At 43.6% G+C, this 18,385-nt stretch overlaps 1 protein-coding gene across 1 annotated transcript in view; it reads left to right on the top strand.

Annotated features, from left to right (window-relative positions):
- dennd4c (DENN/MADD domain containing 4C) overlaps positions 1 to 12,692 on the top strand; it is a 62,567-nt gene extending 49,875 nt beyond the window's left edge. The window contains 13 exon segments of the mRNA XM_012864931.3: positions 61 to 725; positions 727 to 1,092; positions 4,316 to 4,511; positions 4,598 to 4,695; positions 4,774 to 4,949; positions 5,036 to 5,194; positions 6,337 to 6,535; positions 6,623 to 6,733; positions 6,824 to 6,961; positions 7,813 to 7,930; positions 8,109 to 8,265; positions 8,357 to 8,421; positions 10,381 to 12,692. Coding sequence (XP_012720385.2) covers positions 61 to 725; positions 727 to 1,092; positions 4,316 to 4,511; positions 4,598 to 4,695; positions 4,774 to 4,949; positions 5,036 to 5,194; positions 6,337 to 6,535; positions 6,623 to 6,733; positions 6,824 to 6,961; positions 7,813 to 7,930; positions 8,109 to 8,265; positions 8,357 to 8,421; positions 10,381 to 10,517 — 2,585 coding nt within the window. The 3' untranslated portion in view covers positions 10,518 to 12,692.
- The last annotated feature ends 5,693 nt before the right edge of the window (positions 12,693 to 18,385 follow it).

Here is an 18,385-nt window from a genome sequence, read left to right as displayed (position 1 = left end):
GCTTTGAAGCTCTGAGAAAGAAGCAGTTCGGTTTAATCGTTTGTTTTTACACCCTCCCAGAAACGGGGAAGCTGTTCCGGAGCCTCAGTAAGACGGACGGCGTGTCGCTGCCCGACCACGACGCCCCGCTGGCGGCCGAGGACGCGGCTCAGCACCAGCGGCAGAAATCCTTCTCGGAGCGCAGCTGCAGCTTCAGCGTGGAGACGCGCGCCGGCATGCTGCTGGAGAAAGGCGTGGACCACATGGCCAGCCGCATGGGCGCCGACGCCCGCATCCTCACCGCCGCGCTCTCTGGGGCGCAGAGTCCGCCGCCTTACGGCAAGAACAAGGCCCTCTTCGAAGACCTGGAGGAGGAGCCCGGCGAGGACAAAAAGCTTTTAAAGAAGGAGGCCCAGAGAGAGTGTGAGGAGGCCAAAGGGGAGGAGCAGCAGGCGGAGGTCGCTGAGGTGAAGGGCAAACGTGAGAGGAGGCAAACCGAGTCGCACGATGAGGAGTCCGGAGTCAAAGGAGCCACGCTGGAGAGGGCCGACGTGGAGGCGGGGGCCGACCCGCTCTCCCTCCTGGTGTCCGCGAAGGAGGAGTGCGCTTCGGTCGGCAGCCAGGAGCCGGCGCGCCCCGTGCCCAGCGTCGTCGTCTCCCGCAACCTGGCCGAGGAAATCGAGATGTACATGAGCCTGAAGAGCCCGCTGGGGTCCAAATCCTCCAGCATGGAGCTGCAGCAGGCCTCAGGGCGACTCCCCCGACGGCTCGAGGTCTCTTGAGCGCAGGTGCAGCCTCCCCGCGCCTCCCGCCAAGAGCGCGGGCGCCTCGCCGGCCGACACGCCCAAACGCAGCCCAGGCACCGTCACTCGCTCCAAGACGTTCACGGCAAAGCTCCCCGCCCCCAGGTCCTCCTCGCTGACTGCCATGGTCAAGTCCACGCAGGCGGGGTCGCTGGGATCCGTCATCAACACCATTTCAGGGATCAAGATGGACTCCCTGCTGTCCGGGGCCAAGATCGACGTGCTGAAGTCGGGCATGAAGCAGGCGGCGAACGTGGGCAGTAAAATGTGGGGCGCCGTGGCGTCGGCCTTCACTTATTCCGACGACGAGGTGAGTCTTCATGCCTCCATGGAGCCCCCCGCTTCATTCTGATGCCTTTTAAAATTACGATTCTTAGCTTGATCCGCCCGGCACGGCCAATGAGAAACTCAGAAATCAGCTTTTACTTAGTCACTCTAACGTAGGGCTGGACGATAATTCAATAACAATATATATCGATCGATAGACGTGTGGCGCGATAGGAAAAAATAGCGTTGATAAAAGTTCGATAGAGAGTTTTCCTTCCTTCCTTTCAGCCTATCATATTAGTTGATGATACAGTCACTACTTCCTCTCGACCAATCGTAATGGCGGACCCAGGCACGCCGTCATAAAGCTCCGCCCTCTCAAACCACAACACAGAGCACGAGAATATGTCGCAGCAAGGAGCGGCGGAGGAAACGGCCCCAAAACGGGGTTTTACTTGTTCGCCAGTCTGACAGAAATAAACCAGTGATTTGTAAAACTTGCAAGGAACCGGTAAAAACAAAGTCTGGTAACGCAACCAACTTGTTTTATCATGTAAGACGCTCAGCCGATCACACCGCACGCGCTGCTGCGCGAGCGGTGTGAGCCCCGCGCGACTCCGCGGATATGCTGCTGTTGTCTGCAGTTAAAAAACCGGGCTTCAAACAATTACTCGCCACTCCGCGAGGTATAAAGTCCGCGATATAAAGTTCCGGGACGCAAGTTTTTCTCTAACAGCGCTCCCTAAATTGTGCAACTAGTGCAGGGAATCAGTGCAAAATGAGCTGCAGTCTGCGTCCTTACACGCCTCAACCTCGGACCTGCGTCAGCCTCTCAATTATGAAACCTGAGAAGTAACTAGTGTACTATTCCCACCTAAATAGGCTATTTTATTTATTTATATATTTGGTATATTTATTTTGGTCTTTATTTAATAATAGAGTCTTTATTTAATAACATAACTCAGGTCTCTTAAGTTATTTTTCTTAAAAAAAATTCAGTTATGGTTAAAAAAGTTGGTTAAATAAAGATTTAATTGGAATTCTGTGTTTGTGTTCTTTATTAAAATTAAATAATTTAGCAATATCATTAAATGTCCAGGCAGAGCTGCAAATAAAATATGGTTTTAAATATTTTCAATAATTATCGATATCGATCAATATGCATTTTTTTTATCGATAAGCTTTTTTTCTATATCGTCCAGCCCTACTCTAATGGGTCACGTTTCAAGACCAAGTCAGAGATGTAAGAAGTTATTTTTAAAGGGAAGCGTCTGCGGTTTGTTTTGCCTCAGAGAGAGGGAGAGAGAGCAAGACTTTCAGACATCAACAGGAAGGCTCAATCTATTACGGCACGCTTGAGCCGTTAACCTGTGCATTATGGGAAATGTTGGCATCAGAGCTGGATATGGATCTCAATCACCAGCGTTTCAGGAGACCTGTGACCCCCTACTGACGCTTGAGTGAAAATCATTGGTTGGAAAGTGGAGAAAACTGGTAGATTGGGCATTGGCTGGTTGCTGGTTACCCAGGTTCTATAACATTCCAAAAAAAGTAAAAAACAAAGCAACTGGACTTGTTTTCCATAGTTGAAGATGTTTCGCTTCAACTACGGAAAACAAGTCCAGTTGCTTTGATTTTTTTACTATTTTTTGGAATGACCATGACCTGGATGACTGAGAATCTTCACCTGCAGGTTCTATAACGTTTCAGAACTGTGAAAACTTTCCTTTTTACATGCCTTAAAGTCGTTTTAATGAAATGCCGGAGAAAGCACCCGCTGGATCAGAGTTTTCTCCCGCTGTGGGGGGGTTCCAGTAACTCAGCACTGCTGGTCAGCTGGCTGAAAAAGAAAGGGGTTAAAAACAGCTACTCTACTCGTACCCGCAAATACAGGACTGTCTCAGAAAATTAGAATATTGTGATAAAGTTCTTTATTTTCTGTAATGCAATTAAAAAACATGAAATGTCATACATTCTGGATTCATTACAAATCAACTGAAATATCGCAAGCCTTTTATTGTTTTAATATCGCTGATTATGGCGTACAGCTGAAGAAAACTCAAAAATCCTATCTCAAAATATTAGAATATTTCCTCAGACCAAGTAAAAAAACAAAAATTATAACAGCAGAACAAAATCAAACATTTGAAAATGTCCATTAATGCACTCAGTACCTGGTTGGGAATCCTTTTGCACAGATTACTGCATCAATGCGGCGTGGCATGGAGGCAATCAGCCTGTGGCATTGCTGAGGTGTTATGGATGCCCAGGATGCTTCAATAGCGGCCTTTAGCTCATTTGCATTGTTGGGTCTGGTGTCTTTCAGCTTCTTCTTCACAATACCACACAAATACTCTATGGGGTTCAGGTCAGGGGGATTGGCAGGCCAATCAAGGACAGTATGCCATGGTCAGTACACCAGTTACTGTGAGAATCTGATGTCGTCTCTTAACCACTACCATACTTGTGATTTAGTTTACTGAACCAAGCTGAGTGTTTTTCAAGGCTCAGGAAACCCTGCAGTGTTTCGAGTTAATTAGACGATTCAAGTGATTAGTTGAATAGCCTACTAGTATACTTTTTCACGATATTCTAATATTTTGAGATAGGATTTTTGGTTTTCTTCAGCTGTACGCCATAATCAGCGATATTAAAACAATAAAAGGCTTGCAATATTTCAGTTGATTTGTAATGAATCCAGAATGTATGACATTTCGTGATTTTTAAATTGCATTACAGAAACTAAAGAACTTTATCACAATATTCTAATTTTCTGAGACAATCCTGTATTTCCAAAAGACATAAATTGTCATTATTTTGAGAAAGAAAGAAGTGAAGGAGAACCACCCACCACTCCGATTGGAGTAACGCTGCTTCGCATCTTCACTTTATAATCCACCCACTCCCAATACGTTACCATGATTATCAGCGTTTTTGTTGTTTTTAGCAGTTGTGGCGACAATAGTTGCTAAATAAATGTTGTTTTGCGTGTTTTTTGTCCTAATTGATAGAGATGAATATGCTGCTGCCTACTGGCAAACGTACAGATAAAATAACGCATGGAAACTGAAGCAAAATATAATTAATGACATGTTGGTAATAATAGTAATTAAGACTGGAAAATATGCATTTCATGCTGTTCAATAGTTGTCAGAGATGAGCTGGGATTGACTAAAATGGCTCAAATAACTGGAATTCTGGGTAATTGACCAATTAATCTGGTACAAGCAGCTTTTACGTCTTCATCTTGTTTTTTTTCGGCGCAGGATGAAGAGCCTCCGGGTGCGGCCGGCTTCCCAAGGCGTCTGGACGAGCATCTGCTGCCGGCGCGTGACCTGGAGGAGAGCCCCGAGAAGAGGAGCGTCGCGGGTCTGGCGGCGAACGGTCTGAACCGCAGCAGCACCAGCCTGGGCAGCAGCAGCGGCAGCAGCAGCGACACGGGCCGCGGCACGCAGCAGACATGTAAGCGCTCGCCCCGCGCAGCGACGTAAACGTCCAGCGTACGTCGGCCGCTTTTCCTCTGACGCCGCGTCTGTTTGCGGCTGCAGGTGCAACTCCGGGGCGTCCGGGCCGGGGTCCTGACTCTGAGCAGAGCTCCTCGCATCACGCCTCCTCCTCCAGCATCTTCCAGGCCTGCGCGCTGGAGGTCGGCCCCACACAGCCTTCTCCTGGGTGATGTTTCATTCTTCGCAGCGATCGCTAAACACCTCCTCTTCCTCCTCAGGTGCTGATGTCCAGCTGCTCCCAGTGCCGCTCCTGTGAGGCCCTGGTGTACGACGAGGAGGTGATGGCAGGCTGGACCGCGGACGACTCCAATCTGAACACGAACTGTCCGTTCTGCCGGACCGCCTTCCTCCCGCTGCTGCACATAGAGTTTCATGACCTCCGCACGACGCCCGAGTACGCCTCCCCTCACAGTAACACACGCTTTCTCTTTCAATATGGATGCTTGGACTAGAACTGCTTCATTTTTTATTCCCTTTCAGTTTTTATATGAATCCGAGTGCCTCGGGGGAAAGCCTCCACAGCAGCAGCACTCAGCCCACTGCGAGCAGCTTGGCTGACATAAAGACCCCGGACCTGATCACGTTCTCCCAGGACGAGTCGAAGGAGGATGCAGACAGTCGTCCTGCAGCTCACAAGAGGTACTACACCCACACAGAGTCACGTTTTTAATCAGGGCTCCTGCAAAATATCCTGGAAACTGTAGTTTACCTTCCTGGATGAATTTGGCAAAACAATCTCCAGACTTTTCCAGATGTTGTCGTTACCACCCTTTGAGTTCTGTAGTTCAGGAGCGTCAAACTCGTTCCTATATTGGGCCACTTTGGCATCATGAAGTCATTAAAAGGGCAGGTTGCACCTGTATAGCCTCGTGAGACCATCCTGATCTCGCGAGCTTTCAAGGTTTCACTCGCAGATCAGTCTGGCTACTTTCCATTAAAGAAAATTTGGAGCCGTTCACCAAACGAACGTCCAATCAGCGTTGGCTTTGAGGCGGGTTGAGGTGTGACGCAACGAGAAGCACGACAGTTCAGTCTAAAGAACATGGCGGCTTCAGCCGATGAAACTAGCGTTAGCGCGGCTATCGAGCAAGTTTTATCGGAATTACAGAGTATTTCTTTGCTGAGCTAACGAGCCTTTACCTGCAGCAGCAAGAGTAGCTCGGCTTGTGGTTGTGTTTTCGTCGTCGCTGTTAGTATGTCATATGCTTCGTTGATCTGATTGGTTTATTTGGCCCGTCTATCACCAACATAGGCCAATCAGCTAACCAGTATTTTCGCCCCTTCCCAAAATTACTTCAACGGAAGGTTTCCAGATGGATATGCGGAGCAAATCTATCTGGCGGAGTCAGGTTAGCACCTGTATCAATGACACTAGATTTCATAATTTCATTTTAGTTCACATAAAATTATTAAAAATGCACATTGACATAAAAGTAGCACCCTTAGGCCTGGTTTATACAGTTTATCTGCAAAAAAAGTTGATATTGTTGTGAGTTGCACTTTAAACTTTTAACTTTTTCTCTTTTTGGACATTTCTGGGTTTGTTTTAATGTGCTGTGGGAAAACTGACATCTAGTGGTCAGAGGCTGTTACTACACAGTTAAAACATCAACATTTGCTACATGAGGCCCAGTTCTAGCCACTTTATACAATTTAAAAGGATACATGTCTCTAATTTATGACATGATATGGCTTTTGACACGTTGCTAAAAAGCGTAGGAACCCCGTGAAAGATGATTAATGTCCACCTGACTCCTCTCTGCTTGTCGCGTCCCCCCCAGCCTGATTCCAGAGCCGGTGCAGTCGGACCCACTGGGTCTCCTGGGGCACCAGGCAGCAGGGTTGCAGGAGAGATGTGGCGGCACTTCGCTGACGCGCAGCAACAGCGTCGGAGGTCCGCTGCAGAGTCTGGACTACTCTCTGAGACCCGGACACGGCGTCTCCACCACCAGCCTGCCCTGCAGCCTGCAGGAAGTGTCGGTGCGTGCTCCCCGCTGGCCTGTGATTATAAAAGCGCACAGCTAAAGCTTCACATTAAGCATTTGGGTTTTCTTATGTGTTCATCAGGACGGGATCGGCAAGAAACGTCCAAATCCCAAGCCGGTGTCCGTGCCGTACCTCAGCCCTCTGGTGCTGCGCAAGGAGCTGGAGACGCTGCTGGAGAACGAAGGAGACCAGGTGCAGATGCCACACCAGCGGCACGTTTCACCTCGCGGCCACCCTGAAGCGACTCTTGGTTGTAAAACGGCTGGGATGTTCTCTGTCCAGGTCATCTACACCCACAAGTTCCTCAGTCAGCATCCCATCATCTTCTGGAACCTGGTGTGGTACTTCCGGCGCCTGGACCTCCCGTCTCACCTGCCCGGCCTCATCCTCACCTCTGAGCACTGCAACAACGGAGTACAGGTACGCAGACCCGATTTAAAGTCCCACAGAACGGCCAGAGTTAGACCCCTCCCCCTTTTTAAACGTGTTTTATTACAGCCGCAAATGTTAATGTGATAGAGCGTCGCAGTACGGGGTGCCGTCTAAAGCCAGGTTTGCACCGGCTTCTATTAAAGGTATACTATGCAACCGGGGTTAATTTTCCAGCGAGGCTCCCCCCAGAGGGGGAAAGTAAAAGTGCACTGTCATAAAGATGCTCAGCTGTTCTGGTTTCTCCGTCAAGCCAGGCGCGGTTGTTTTGAGCTTAGCAGACAGGCGAACGCAACGAAAAGTGGAAAAAAAACCAATGACTAACACAGTGAAGGTATGAACATGCACAGAGAGAGAGAGAGAGAAACCATTCCAATGTTACTTACAATCGCATCAGCAGAAACGCGAGGTCCGTGTCAGCCTTGCAGCCTTCTATGTTTACCCGTGTACGACTCCTCTCTCTGTCCAGAGCCCTTTTCCTCTTTCTTGCCTGCTCCAACATGGGCTTTCGCTGTTTTCTCGCTGGTTCCGCCATGATAACTGCACAACTATCGCCACTGCGCTAGCAACGAGCATGCCTTTCACTGGGGGCGTGTAGCAGTTCTCGCCGTAAAGCAAGACAGACTCTCGCGATGCACGAGAAAACCTTTGTTCGACCTGAAATGACTCATTTAATCATCCAAAACGGTATGGAACACATTAATTAACTGAAAAATGTTGCATAGTATGCCTTTAAAGGGGTATGGGACTCAGACGAGTGCCTGCAAAGTAAAGACTGTGGTTGTCGTGTGACACAATGTGCAGAAGCTGTTTTATGCAACAAGAAATCGTCGTTTTTGCAGCTTCCTCTGACGTCGCTGTCTCAGGATAGTCGGCACGTCTTCGTCCAGCTGCTGTGGGACAACATCAACCTGCATCAGGAACCCGAGGAACCGCTTTACCTCCTCTGGAGGAGTTTCAGTGAGTGCCTGCAGTTTCATGACGCTCCCCGACGACTGTAGAGATCCACAGCTTCCACTAGGGGGCACCAAACGCCAAACTTCTTACTTTCCTGCTGCGGTGACAGTGATGAGAAGAGGTCAGAGCTTAGTGAGGTTTTTTTTCTGTTTTCTGAAATATACTCGTTTGTCGCTCACAGTGGAGAAAAAGGGGACTTTGGCTCCGACGGACCACCAGGAGATCCGAACGCTCCTCAACAGCATCGTACGAAGCATCCAGACGAACGACGTCTACGGTCCCATCACCCTGCTGCTGCGGGAGATCAAGCAGCGTCCAGGCGGCGTTAAACGGCAGAGGTCGGCCTCGTTTATGCTTCTCGTTAAGGCTCTGAGTCGTTTGTTGCCGTTTCTTTTAACTCCTCTGTTTTTGTTTTTTTTATTCTCTCAGGAGTATTTATAGGGAAATACTGTTTCTTTCACTGGTGTCCTTGGGACGGGAGAACATTGACGTTGGTGAGTGAATCATTTCTGAGAAGCGAGTCGTCTGCATAGCACATATCTTTGATCGATTAATGGCAACAGTTTAGCTGGCCTGGTGTGCAAACGGCACAAGAGCAAAATTATCTGATCACCTGACTGTAGTTTACCTTTACCAGCTGCAGTTATTGGATCTTAAAATTATTTCAGTGTAATAATATGCAGGCTGGGCCAAGTGGACCAAAAAGAATATCTTGATATTTTTAGGGTGAATGCCGATATACGATACTTATCTATGTTTTTCTTCTCATAAAGTAATATAAAAAGGCATCGCCGAGTCAAAGCGTTATCTTAAATTTCTCACAGCCACATTTTTTTAACAAACAGCTTTAGATAAACATGAGAAACAGCTGAAAAATAAAAGTACAATTATATCTCTGTTTTAAAAAAGCTCCATATGTACTTGAGATAGAGGTGTATATCTATCTATCTATCTATCTATCTATCTATCTATCTATCTATCTATCTATCTATCTATCTATCTATCTATCTATCTATCTATCTATCTATCTATCTATCTATCTATCTATCTATCTATCTATCTATCTATCTATCTATCTATCTATCTATCTATCTATCTATCTATCTGAGCTAATATATATACTTTCAGGTACGTGTCAGTAAACTGCAATATGCATAAAGTTGAGGATAGTTTGACAGATTAAAAGTGCTTTTTGAAAATGACAACCTTGAAGCACGCACTATGAGTCTGATGTAATGTTCTAATGTTAAATGTCAGTTTTTAAGTTTGCTAGAAGCAGGAATCATCATTATTAAGACTTGAAAACATAATTCTGTGTCTAATTTACCAATATTTACTATGACCTTATTGACTTTTCACATTTTAAGCTGTCCAACACTGTTGTTGCCATTGTTAAATGGTCGGTTGCCATAAATTGTCTTTAGCCAATAAGAGAGTAATTAGCATTAGCGTAACGAACCGTTACTCTGAAATTAGACACGACACAAAACGGTACGGCATGGATGTTTGAGAGCAACATAGAGAAGTCAGTAAGGCTCTTGAACGTTCATCAGCGCAGCTATAAACCTCCAGAGCAGCATAATCTAGCGCTAGCTGTTATTAGCGCCCTTCGAGCTCCGCTGTGGGAATGCATCCAGAGAAGCAGCCAAACAGCACATCCTCTTCCTAAGGGATGGGTCAATGCACAGAATAATTTACCCTCTGTAGGAATGTAAAGGTTTTAAACTTTCTTAACACATCACGATTATACTCTTTCTGAATTATAAAGACTAACACGCCTCTGTCGGTCTTAAATGGCAGGCACTCTGTCCCGTTTAGGAGAGCCAGGGCTTTGAACCGGTTCAAGGAACGAATACGAAAACCGGGAACTTTTTGTATTTTACAGGGAACAGAAACGAAACCGGAAACGTTATTTTTTTTTTATGTTCTGGAACTGGAACACTTATTTAAATATAATGGTAACCGGTTAATACCGGTTTTATTTCGTTGCCTAATTAACTTAAAAAAAAAAAGTTATTATTTTCAAGCGCACGTTACCATGACGGCTGAGTTTCACTTCCTGAATGGAGAGAGAGCGGTGTCTCCACTAGAGCTACACATCTTAAATAAGAGGTAAATTACGATCCATCGTTATGTAAAACCCAATAGCTATATTTGTCAAACGAAAGGAACAAAATTAACCGTTCCGGGAACAGTATTTTTTTTTTGTTCTAACCGGTTCGGGAACGTCAATTTATTGGTGGAACTCATAACCAGAAACGTTATAATTCCTTTCTGTTCGGAACGAACCGATTGGGGGGGAAAAATCGGTTTAAAGCCCTGAGGAGGGCGGCTGTAAGATGTTAGCATCCCTATCACATTATATTTATAGCCCAGAAAAAAAACACGTAAACTTTGAAGAAACATTTTGTTCACGCGTTTCCCCCCCCCTCCTTTTCCTGTGCCGTCTGCAGAGGCCTTCGACAGAGAGTACCGGCAGGCCTACGACCACCTGAGCCAGGAGCAGCTGAAGTCTCTGCACCGCATGGACCGCCCGCCCAGCCCCAGCGTCCACTGGTGTCTGAGGTGCTTCGGCGCGCCCTTCATCTGAACACGGTTCTGCCTCGTGGCGTTCGTTCTCTCTGCTGGAGAAAGGAGGACGGTGAACTTCTTAAACCTCTTCCCATTGCTAGACATGGTACTTTAAAAGCTGCTGGTCGTCTGCTTTCTGACGCAAACGTTTCTGCTTCCTGGGTAAAAAAGAGCTGCGTCTCGTCTCGCGTCATTGTCCTTTTTTGTTGTTTTTGAACAGAATGTGTTCTCTGTCCGCTCGGCGGTCACTTCCTTCTCGCCTTGTAGCTTCTCCCAGATCAGATAAAGTGGGATTACATCCCAGACTGCAGAACCTGACAGTTCTGCACGTGCACTTTCCAAAACGCGGAATAACACAAATACTGAGTTTTCACCCACCTGTTTGTACGCATCTTTCATTGAAATGAGAAACCTGAAACCAGAGCTACCCTTTTTTGTTTCGTTTTTTTTTCCTTCCAAGTCTTAATGAAATACTCGAGATGTCTAAGTGTAAATATACAAGCTCACGTTGTCTGTTTCAGTGACGGAGGACAATCAATAGTTAGCGATGGCTAAAATGGGATTCGTGACATTCCAGATTGGCCTGCAGCCGGAGTGCTGACCTCTGCAACAACACCTAATGCCTAAAAGGCAGGACCGCCACACTACCCAATTACTACCATAAACGAGCAACACGCTAACGCAAGGACGCTCGGTTTGCTTTTAACAACGGTCTGTTTTTAACAGCACCCTGCTGCCTTTCATCTGCCGGCAGGCCTTATTGTGGTAGAGCTCATAAGTACTGGAGCTATTTTTCTTTTCTTTTTTTTTCCTCCTTGCACCAAATAAAGCCTTCAGATGTTTTTAAAGTAGAAAACCTAGTGAATTTCAGATGTATTCATTCTCCCTAGACTCTTTGATATGTTGTCACGTTAAAACCACAAGTGGACAAAGTGGTGTCTGATTGTGTGAAATGAAAGGAAAACGATTCATGTTGTTTTTTTTATTTTATTTAAATGTTGAAAAGTTGAGCATTTGTATTCAGCCCTCCTCAGTCGGCGTTTCTCTCTACCAGCTTTGCATATTTAGAGGCGGTCAAATTGGATGGAGCGCGGCTGTTAAAAGGACATTTTCGCCTCTTCCCATTTATTCAGTTTTATTTAGGTCCAATCTAACATATGAATAGAATATACTTTGAGCTACACTCCCAGTGTCAATGTTTCTTGTTTTTTTTTGCAGCTTCCAACAGGAAATCCATCCTTGCAGCATGATGGTGTGTTCAAGGTGATGAGAATTTACTAATTAGGCAGCTTCTGAGAGAGCAGATGGGTTTTGTTTAGGTGTTATTGGAGGAAAAAGGAGGCTGGATACAATGGCATGCCACACTTTTCAGATTTTTAATCATAATAAAAATGGATAACTATGTGTCGTCTTCCTTCCACTTAACATAAATGCACCAGTTGTTCTGTCACATGAGTAAAATTAAATAATTTTGAAGTTTGTGGTTGTGACGGGACAAAAGTTGGGGAGTTGAATCCCTTTTTCAAGTCGCTGTAACACACACACACACACACACACACACACACACACACACACACACACACACACACACACACACACACACACACACAGTCAGTGTAAAGTTGGTCCAGTACCCGGTCCCAGAGCTGCAGAAACCAGAACTTGTTGATTTACTGCTGATACCCTGCCACATTCCACTAGATGCTGGAGCACGGCGTGAATCGGCGTGACCTGTTGGGAAATGGGCCTTTTTTTTTTTTTTTTTTTTTTTTTTTTTAGATCCACGTAGGAAGCGTGACTTGTACAGATGAAATAATGTAAAAAATATTCCATTTGCACTGCTTAGAATAAAATCTGGACTTAACCCAGTGTGACTATAAGATTAAGCCACATTCTAGAAATTCTCGATTATTTATTTTTGTATTATTCACATTTGGTTTGCAGACGGTTTGGTAATGTAGAGGTTTTTTTTTTTTCTTCTTTTTATATAACAGCAACATGTTCCCTTTAAATGTGTCTTAAGGGATTCCATCCTGTACTGACTTTGTAAATTAGATTGTTCATGGTTGTACAGAGAAGACTTTTTTTTTTTTTTAATAATAGATGAAAGTGATCTCTTACCATCCTGTGGAAAAGAAATGAATGTCTGTCCTTAAACACGCTGCAATAAATGAGTTTGTGAACTGATTGGAAACAGGAATGTCTTAATTTTTGTCGACGACGCCACGGTTCCTACACATTAAACATCTCCCACGTATCTCTCCTGCAATGTATGTAATGTGTTATAATGATTAACACAACAGACATCACAAACCGTACACAACTGAAGAAGAGAATCAGTTTTTTTTTTTTCAAAATAAGCTTCAAGCTTTTTCTGCTGTACATGCTTATTATTACACGTTAAACTTTATTTTTTCCCCCCGATTTAGACGAAAGACAGGGTTCATATGCTGTCTGGGAAAGTATGAAAATAATTGGTCTTTCCAGATTTTATTTCCTCTTTTGATGTCTGAAGGTCTGTGCTGGGTGAACATCTATGATTCATCTGCTGCTCGAATTATCCCTCCCTCCATTTTTCTTTTTTGTTCATCCATCCATCCATGTACACTGCAAAAAAATAAGTAAAGATTTCTTGAAATTAGTGCGTTTGTCCTTGATTTCAGCAGGTAAATCAAATTATCTGCCAATAGGATGAGTATTTTTACCCCTAAAATAAGATAATTAGATATAATGCACTTGAAATAAGACAATGGAGATGAGTTGCTCCCGTTTTAAGTACAAAAGTCTTATTCCATTGGCAAAACATCTTATTTACCTGCTCAAATCAAGGATAAATATACTCATTTTAAGAACATTTGTTATTTTTAGTTCCGTTTTTGCAGTGTATTGATTTGTCTGAACATCCATCTTTCTGTCATTCCATCTTTTTATCCCTCCCTCTACCTGTACTTCTCTTTGTCCATTAATACGTATGATAGTTAATATATTGCAGGTCTACTGGTGGTTCCTAGAGTCTCTTAAAGTAGATTGGGAGGCAGATCCTTTAGCTATCAGGCTCCTCTTCTGTGGAACCAACTCCCAGTTTTAGTCCGTGAGGCAGACACCCTGTCTACTTTTAAGACTAGGCTTAAAACTTTCCTTTTTAACAAAGCTTCTAGTTAGAGTGGCTCACGTTACCCTGAGCCATCTCTGTAGTTATGCTTCAGTTTTCCTCACCTGCTACATTCTTCTCCTACTCTCCAGTTATGCATTATTTGATGTTGGTTGGCCCTGTCTTTCAGTGGTTAACCCTGCTTCTCTCCTATAGCTGCTGGCTGAGCCTTTATTGCAACAAAGTGTATGTCCTCTCTTTCATCCTTTTAGACCTGAAAACTGGCACAGAGGTTATCTGCTTAGCTATGTTTCTCTCCTAGATACAGCCACTAAAGGAGCTCCTGCTGCCAGTACGTTCTTAATGTTCTCCTACATAGAAAGTAGTCCTGGATCGGTGCTCTGCCTTCTGTAACCCCCAGTCGGTCGTGGCAGATAGCAGTTCGCTCTGAGACTGGTTCTGCTGGAGGTTTCTTCCTGTTTAAAGGGGAAGTTTTCAACGCCGCTACATGCATGTCGGCACGAGGGATTGCTGCGAAGTCAGCAACACAATTCAAGCAACTGTCGCTGCGCTGTCATCCAGAGGAGGGAACGCTGAAAGTCAATGACTCGATGCAGTCTGCTGGTTTTACTTGGATGGAAATCCTTTTAACCAGTCTGTTTGAATAAGTCGATAGAATTGACCTTGAGAAGTGCCTTGAGATAACGTGATTTGGTGCTAAAATAAATGATAAAATACATTGACGCTATATACAGGGTTCCCACACCTTGGTGAACATCAAATTCAAGGATCTTTCAAGGACTTTCCAGGACCAATTTCCTCAAATTCAAGGACCACACGTGGCGGCATTTACCTACTGTGACCGCTGAATAGGTTATCATATTTTAATACAATGCAAATTCAATAAAAGACTAAACGGCATAGAAGTTGTTGGGTCAGAAGCAATGCAAGAAAGTGGACTTAATTTATAGCCTACATTGATATGGATCATATTCATAGCCTACATTTATATCCACAGTACATGGCTATGCCATACTACATTACATATAAGATGTACATTAGCCTAATGTTTCATGGAATTTTATGGAAAAAAGTGCAGCATTGAGATGTTCAGAATTATATCAATTTGTTTCACTTACTTTCATCTTTGATTAAGCTAATTTTTGACTTTGACTCTGAAAAGTCGCTAAATATAGCAACAAAGTCGCTGAGTTGGCAACACTGCGTGAATGTAACCTATTGGACGCACGTAGGCTTAAACCGTAGCCTACCAACTAACGAAGAAGAGCGAATGTACTTTTGCAAATTAAAAGTCTGCGGAATCAACATAATTTTAAAAGATCGTGTGGTAGTAAAAAAATGACACGAGTCGTCATCTGTGTGAACTTTCAACCCCACAAAAAAATTCAAGGACTTTCAAGGACAAGGTGTTTCTTTGGCTGTTTTCAAGAACTTTCAAAGGCCTTGAATTAACTTTTTCAGATTCACAAACTTTCAAGGACCCGTGGCGGGAACCCTTTATATAAATAAACTGAATTGAACATTCAACTATTCCTTCATCCACCTTTCTATACTTCTGTCTGGCCATTCATCTATCTTTTAGTCCATCTGTCTAACCAACAACCCACCCAGCCATCAGTTCATTGGTTTGTTCACACACTCAGCTGTCCATCAATTAGTCCATTGACACACATGAACACTTATTTGTCTATCCATTTTTTTACCAACCATTCTATACTTCTGTTTTTCCTTTTAAGCTTTCATATTCAGTCTTATTATTGTAGATATAGAAATAACACCATGATGTATTATTATTATTTTTTTATGTTTACAGTTTTAAAATGGTCTCAAAATTACCAAAACGTGCAGGTCTGAGTCAAGTGTTTGGGATTTTGGTTTAAAACAATCTGCCTGAATCAAGTAAAACAAAAATCTGTGAATACCAAGAGGCTGGGCTAATTTGTGCATCATAGTAGTGCAACATGTGCTAAATGTCATGTAGAGATGAAGCACATTTTGAGACTTGGAGAGAGGCTCAGAGTGTTTTCCATGTTTATTGATCAAAGACAACTGAGGTGAGCGGCTCGCAGTTACTCAAACTATGAGGTCAATAACCTCATTTGTAGGGGATGACGATCTTAATCGTTTGTCTTTTTAGAAAATGAAATGTTTTCATACTCTATTTTTCCTCATAAATGTGAAAAACAATAAAAAGGAGCCCAGTAACGTGGCTTTATTGTCCTTAACTCCACTTGTATGCTTCACCAAGACGGACTGCTGTGCTTCAAAAACAACAGGTTGTGCTGTGGTTGCGTTATAAGTGTGCGGCCATCACTGCTATGGATCAAAATGGCCTCAAATACTTGGATAATGATGCAAAAAATATCATGGCTGAGGTTCTCTGGATTATTGAGGATGCTCCTGACGAATGAGCCGGGGTTGCCACCAGTGCAGAGCTTGCTCTCCAGCAGCAAGATGTGTGTTTAAGTTCATCTCCAGGCGTGGTGAAAAGGATTTCTGATTGACAGATTCGTGGCGAGGAGGGTAACTGAGAGGTTTGGTCCAAATGCTCCCCATTGTCTTAGTCTTAAGGAGGAGAGGGGGGAAGCAGAATTAGACAACTTCACTCGCAGTTTTCCCAGACTTTAAGTGCAGAAATTGATTTCTCTGGTCCGCCTTCCCTCTGGTTGTGTTGAACATCTGGAAAAACAGTTTTATTGCAGACGTGAGTAGAACCAGATTGCGTGTTGCGTCAACAGCAAAAACCTCCTGACAGACATTGTGTGGGGTTGCTTCTCATCCAAGAGAGTGGGCTTATTCATAATCCTGCTGCCTTGTCTAGAGGATCCACATGTGCTCCAAGAAGGGCTCCTTCCAGCAATCCAAGCGCAGCTTGGGGACGTTCTGTGTGTTTTTTCAGCAGCATTCAGGTTGATGAGGTAAAAGTGATAAAGAAGTGTTAAATTACACCAAAATAAATGTTTGCTCCACAGCCAGGAGATCTCATACACCTACGTTTCAAGTTCATAATGAGGTTAGGAGAAAATTCACAATCTGTAATCCAGTTCCAAATAAGACAAGAAAGCCTCGGCATCATTCAGGATTTGGACTGTGGTTATTATGCAGCATGCTGAAGCAAATTATGAAGAAAACAAGTATACTGACACTAAAAGTAGACTATTTACTAGATGGGGGGGTTTGACAGCATCCTCCTGGACCTGGAGGTTTATGGTATTGTCAAATGAATGTTAAGTCTAGAGATAACTTATCAGGAGCAGACAAATCAACCAAATATAGCTTTAAGTCAAGCAAGGTGTTGGTACTATCTAGTGTTGCGCCGATGCCATTTTTTGGCCCTGATACCCGATACCTGGCTGTGCTGTATTGGCCGATACTGATACCATCTGTTTGATGGTATCGGTATCGGTTTGATGGTGTGTGTGTATATATTAAGAACTGCATACTACTGAGGGTAGTAGAACTTGTTATTGCCTACCTGGAATGGGTGACAATAGTTGAATAAACTTTTGGCTCTCAAAGGCCAAAATAGTGCAACATCGGTGAAATCATAACACGTATAATAGTAGTGCAACAGTAAAATGGTAAAATTACATTAATAATTGAATAATCTCTTTTACACCTTGAGTTTTGGCTCTGAAATGCCAAAATTGTGCAACTTTCATGAACTTATATAACATGTATAATACTAGTCGGTAGAGAGAGAAGGCTGTGTTCAAGTGACATACAAACACCAAAATGGTATCGGTGCCCTATTTGTTGGTACTCGCCGATACCGATACCACCATTTTAGTGCTGGATCGGGGCCCCGTCCCATACTGGTATCGGTATCTGTGCAACACTAGTACTATCATGATGTTTCAGCTGCTGCTTCCACAACTGGAGGTCCTCAGTAAATCTAACCTAGGTGTAGTTCTCAATATATTAAGTATATCAGGAAACAGACTTGAAAACGTCTGTTTTACAGTAACATGGTGGAGGTGTTATCATGATGGAGCCCACTTGCCAAATGTGTTGGTGTTGTATAACAAGGGACAGTGATCAAGACGGACTGGATTTTATTCTGTGTGATGTGTTTGGTGATAATTCTACTGGCATCAGAGAATAGTGTATTATTATAAATCCCAGCAGCCTTGCAGTAGCACACAGTGGTGGTACCATTATGCTTCAGGAGCTGCTTCTTCAGCAGACAGTTCTCCACATGTCCCACCTATATATTGCTCAGTGTGCATTAGAAAGCAACAAACGGGGAAAGATGGTGTGTTTTCATTGTAATACGCCACCATGAAAGAGGAAGTGACTGGGTTATTTTAGATTTAGAGGTTGTCATATGATCAAACCCATCTATTCTTCCCCTTATTCTATTAGTATCAGAACCAAATGGACAAGGAAAGTCAGTGTTTAGCCGACTACTACTCAAGAGTAGTGCTACAACATATTTTTACTCAAGTAAAAGTAAAAAGTCAGCCAAGAAATTACTCAAGAGTAAAAACGTATTCGGTAAGAAGGCTACTCAAGTACTGAGTAATCATAACTGCTGATGATTTAATGTTTTAAAATTACGTAATCGGACAGACAGAAATATAAGCTTATGTGTAAATATTGGTATTTTAAAGATAAAAATGAGAAATGTGTGTAAAAAGAATGTCATAATTGCAAAATTAATCCAGGCAGAATAAAATATATATATATTATTCAACATATACAGTGCAAAGTACTTTCAATTACCTCCAAATGGCTCAATGAGCTTAGCAGATAGAAAATAACATTAAAATAAT

This window comes from Fundulus heteroclitus, chromosome 14 (assembly GCF_011125445.2).
Source record: "Fundulus heteroclitus isolate FHET01 chromosome 14, MU-UCD_Fhet_4.1, whole genome shotgun sequence".
NCBI lineage: Eukaryota > Metazoa > Chordata > Actinopteri > Cyprinodontiformes > Fundulidae > Fundulus > Fundulus heteroclitus.
The sequence above is the reverse complement of the archived record's forward strand: the minus strand, read 5'-3'. Positions and strand labels throughout refer to the sequence as shown.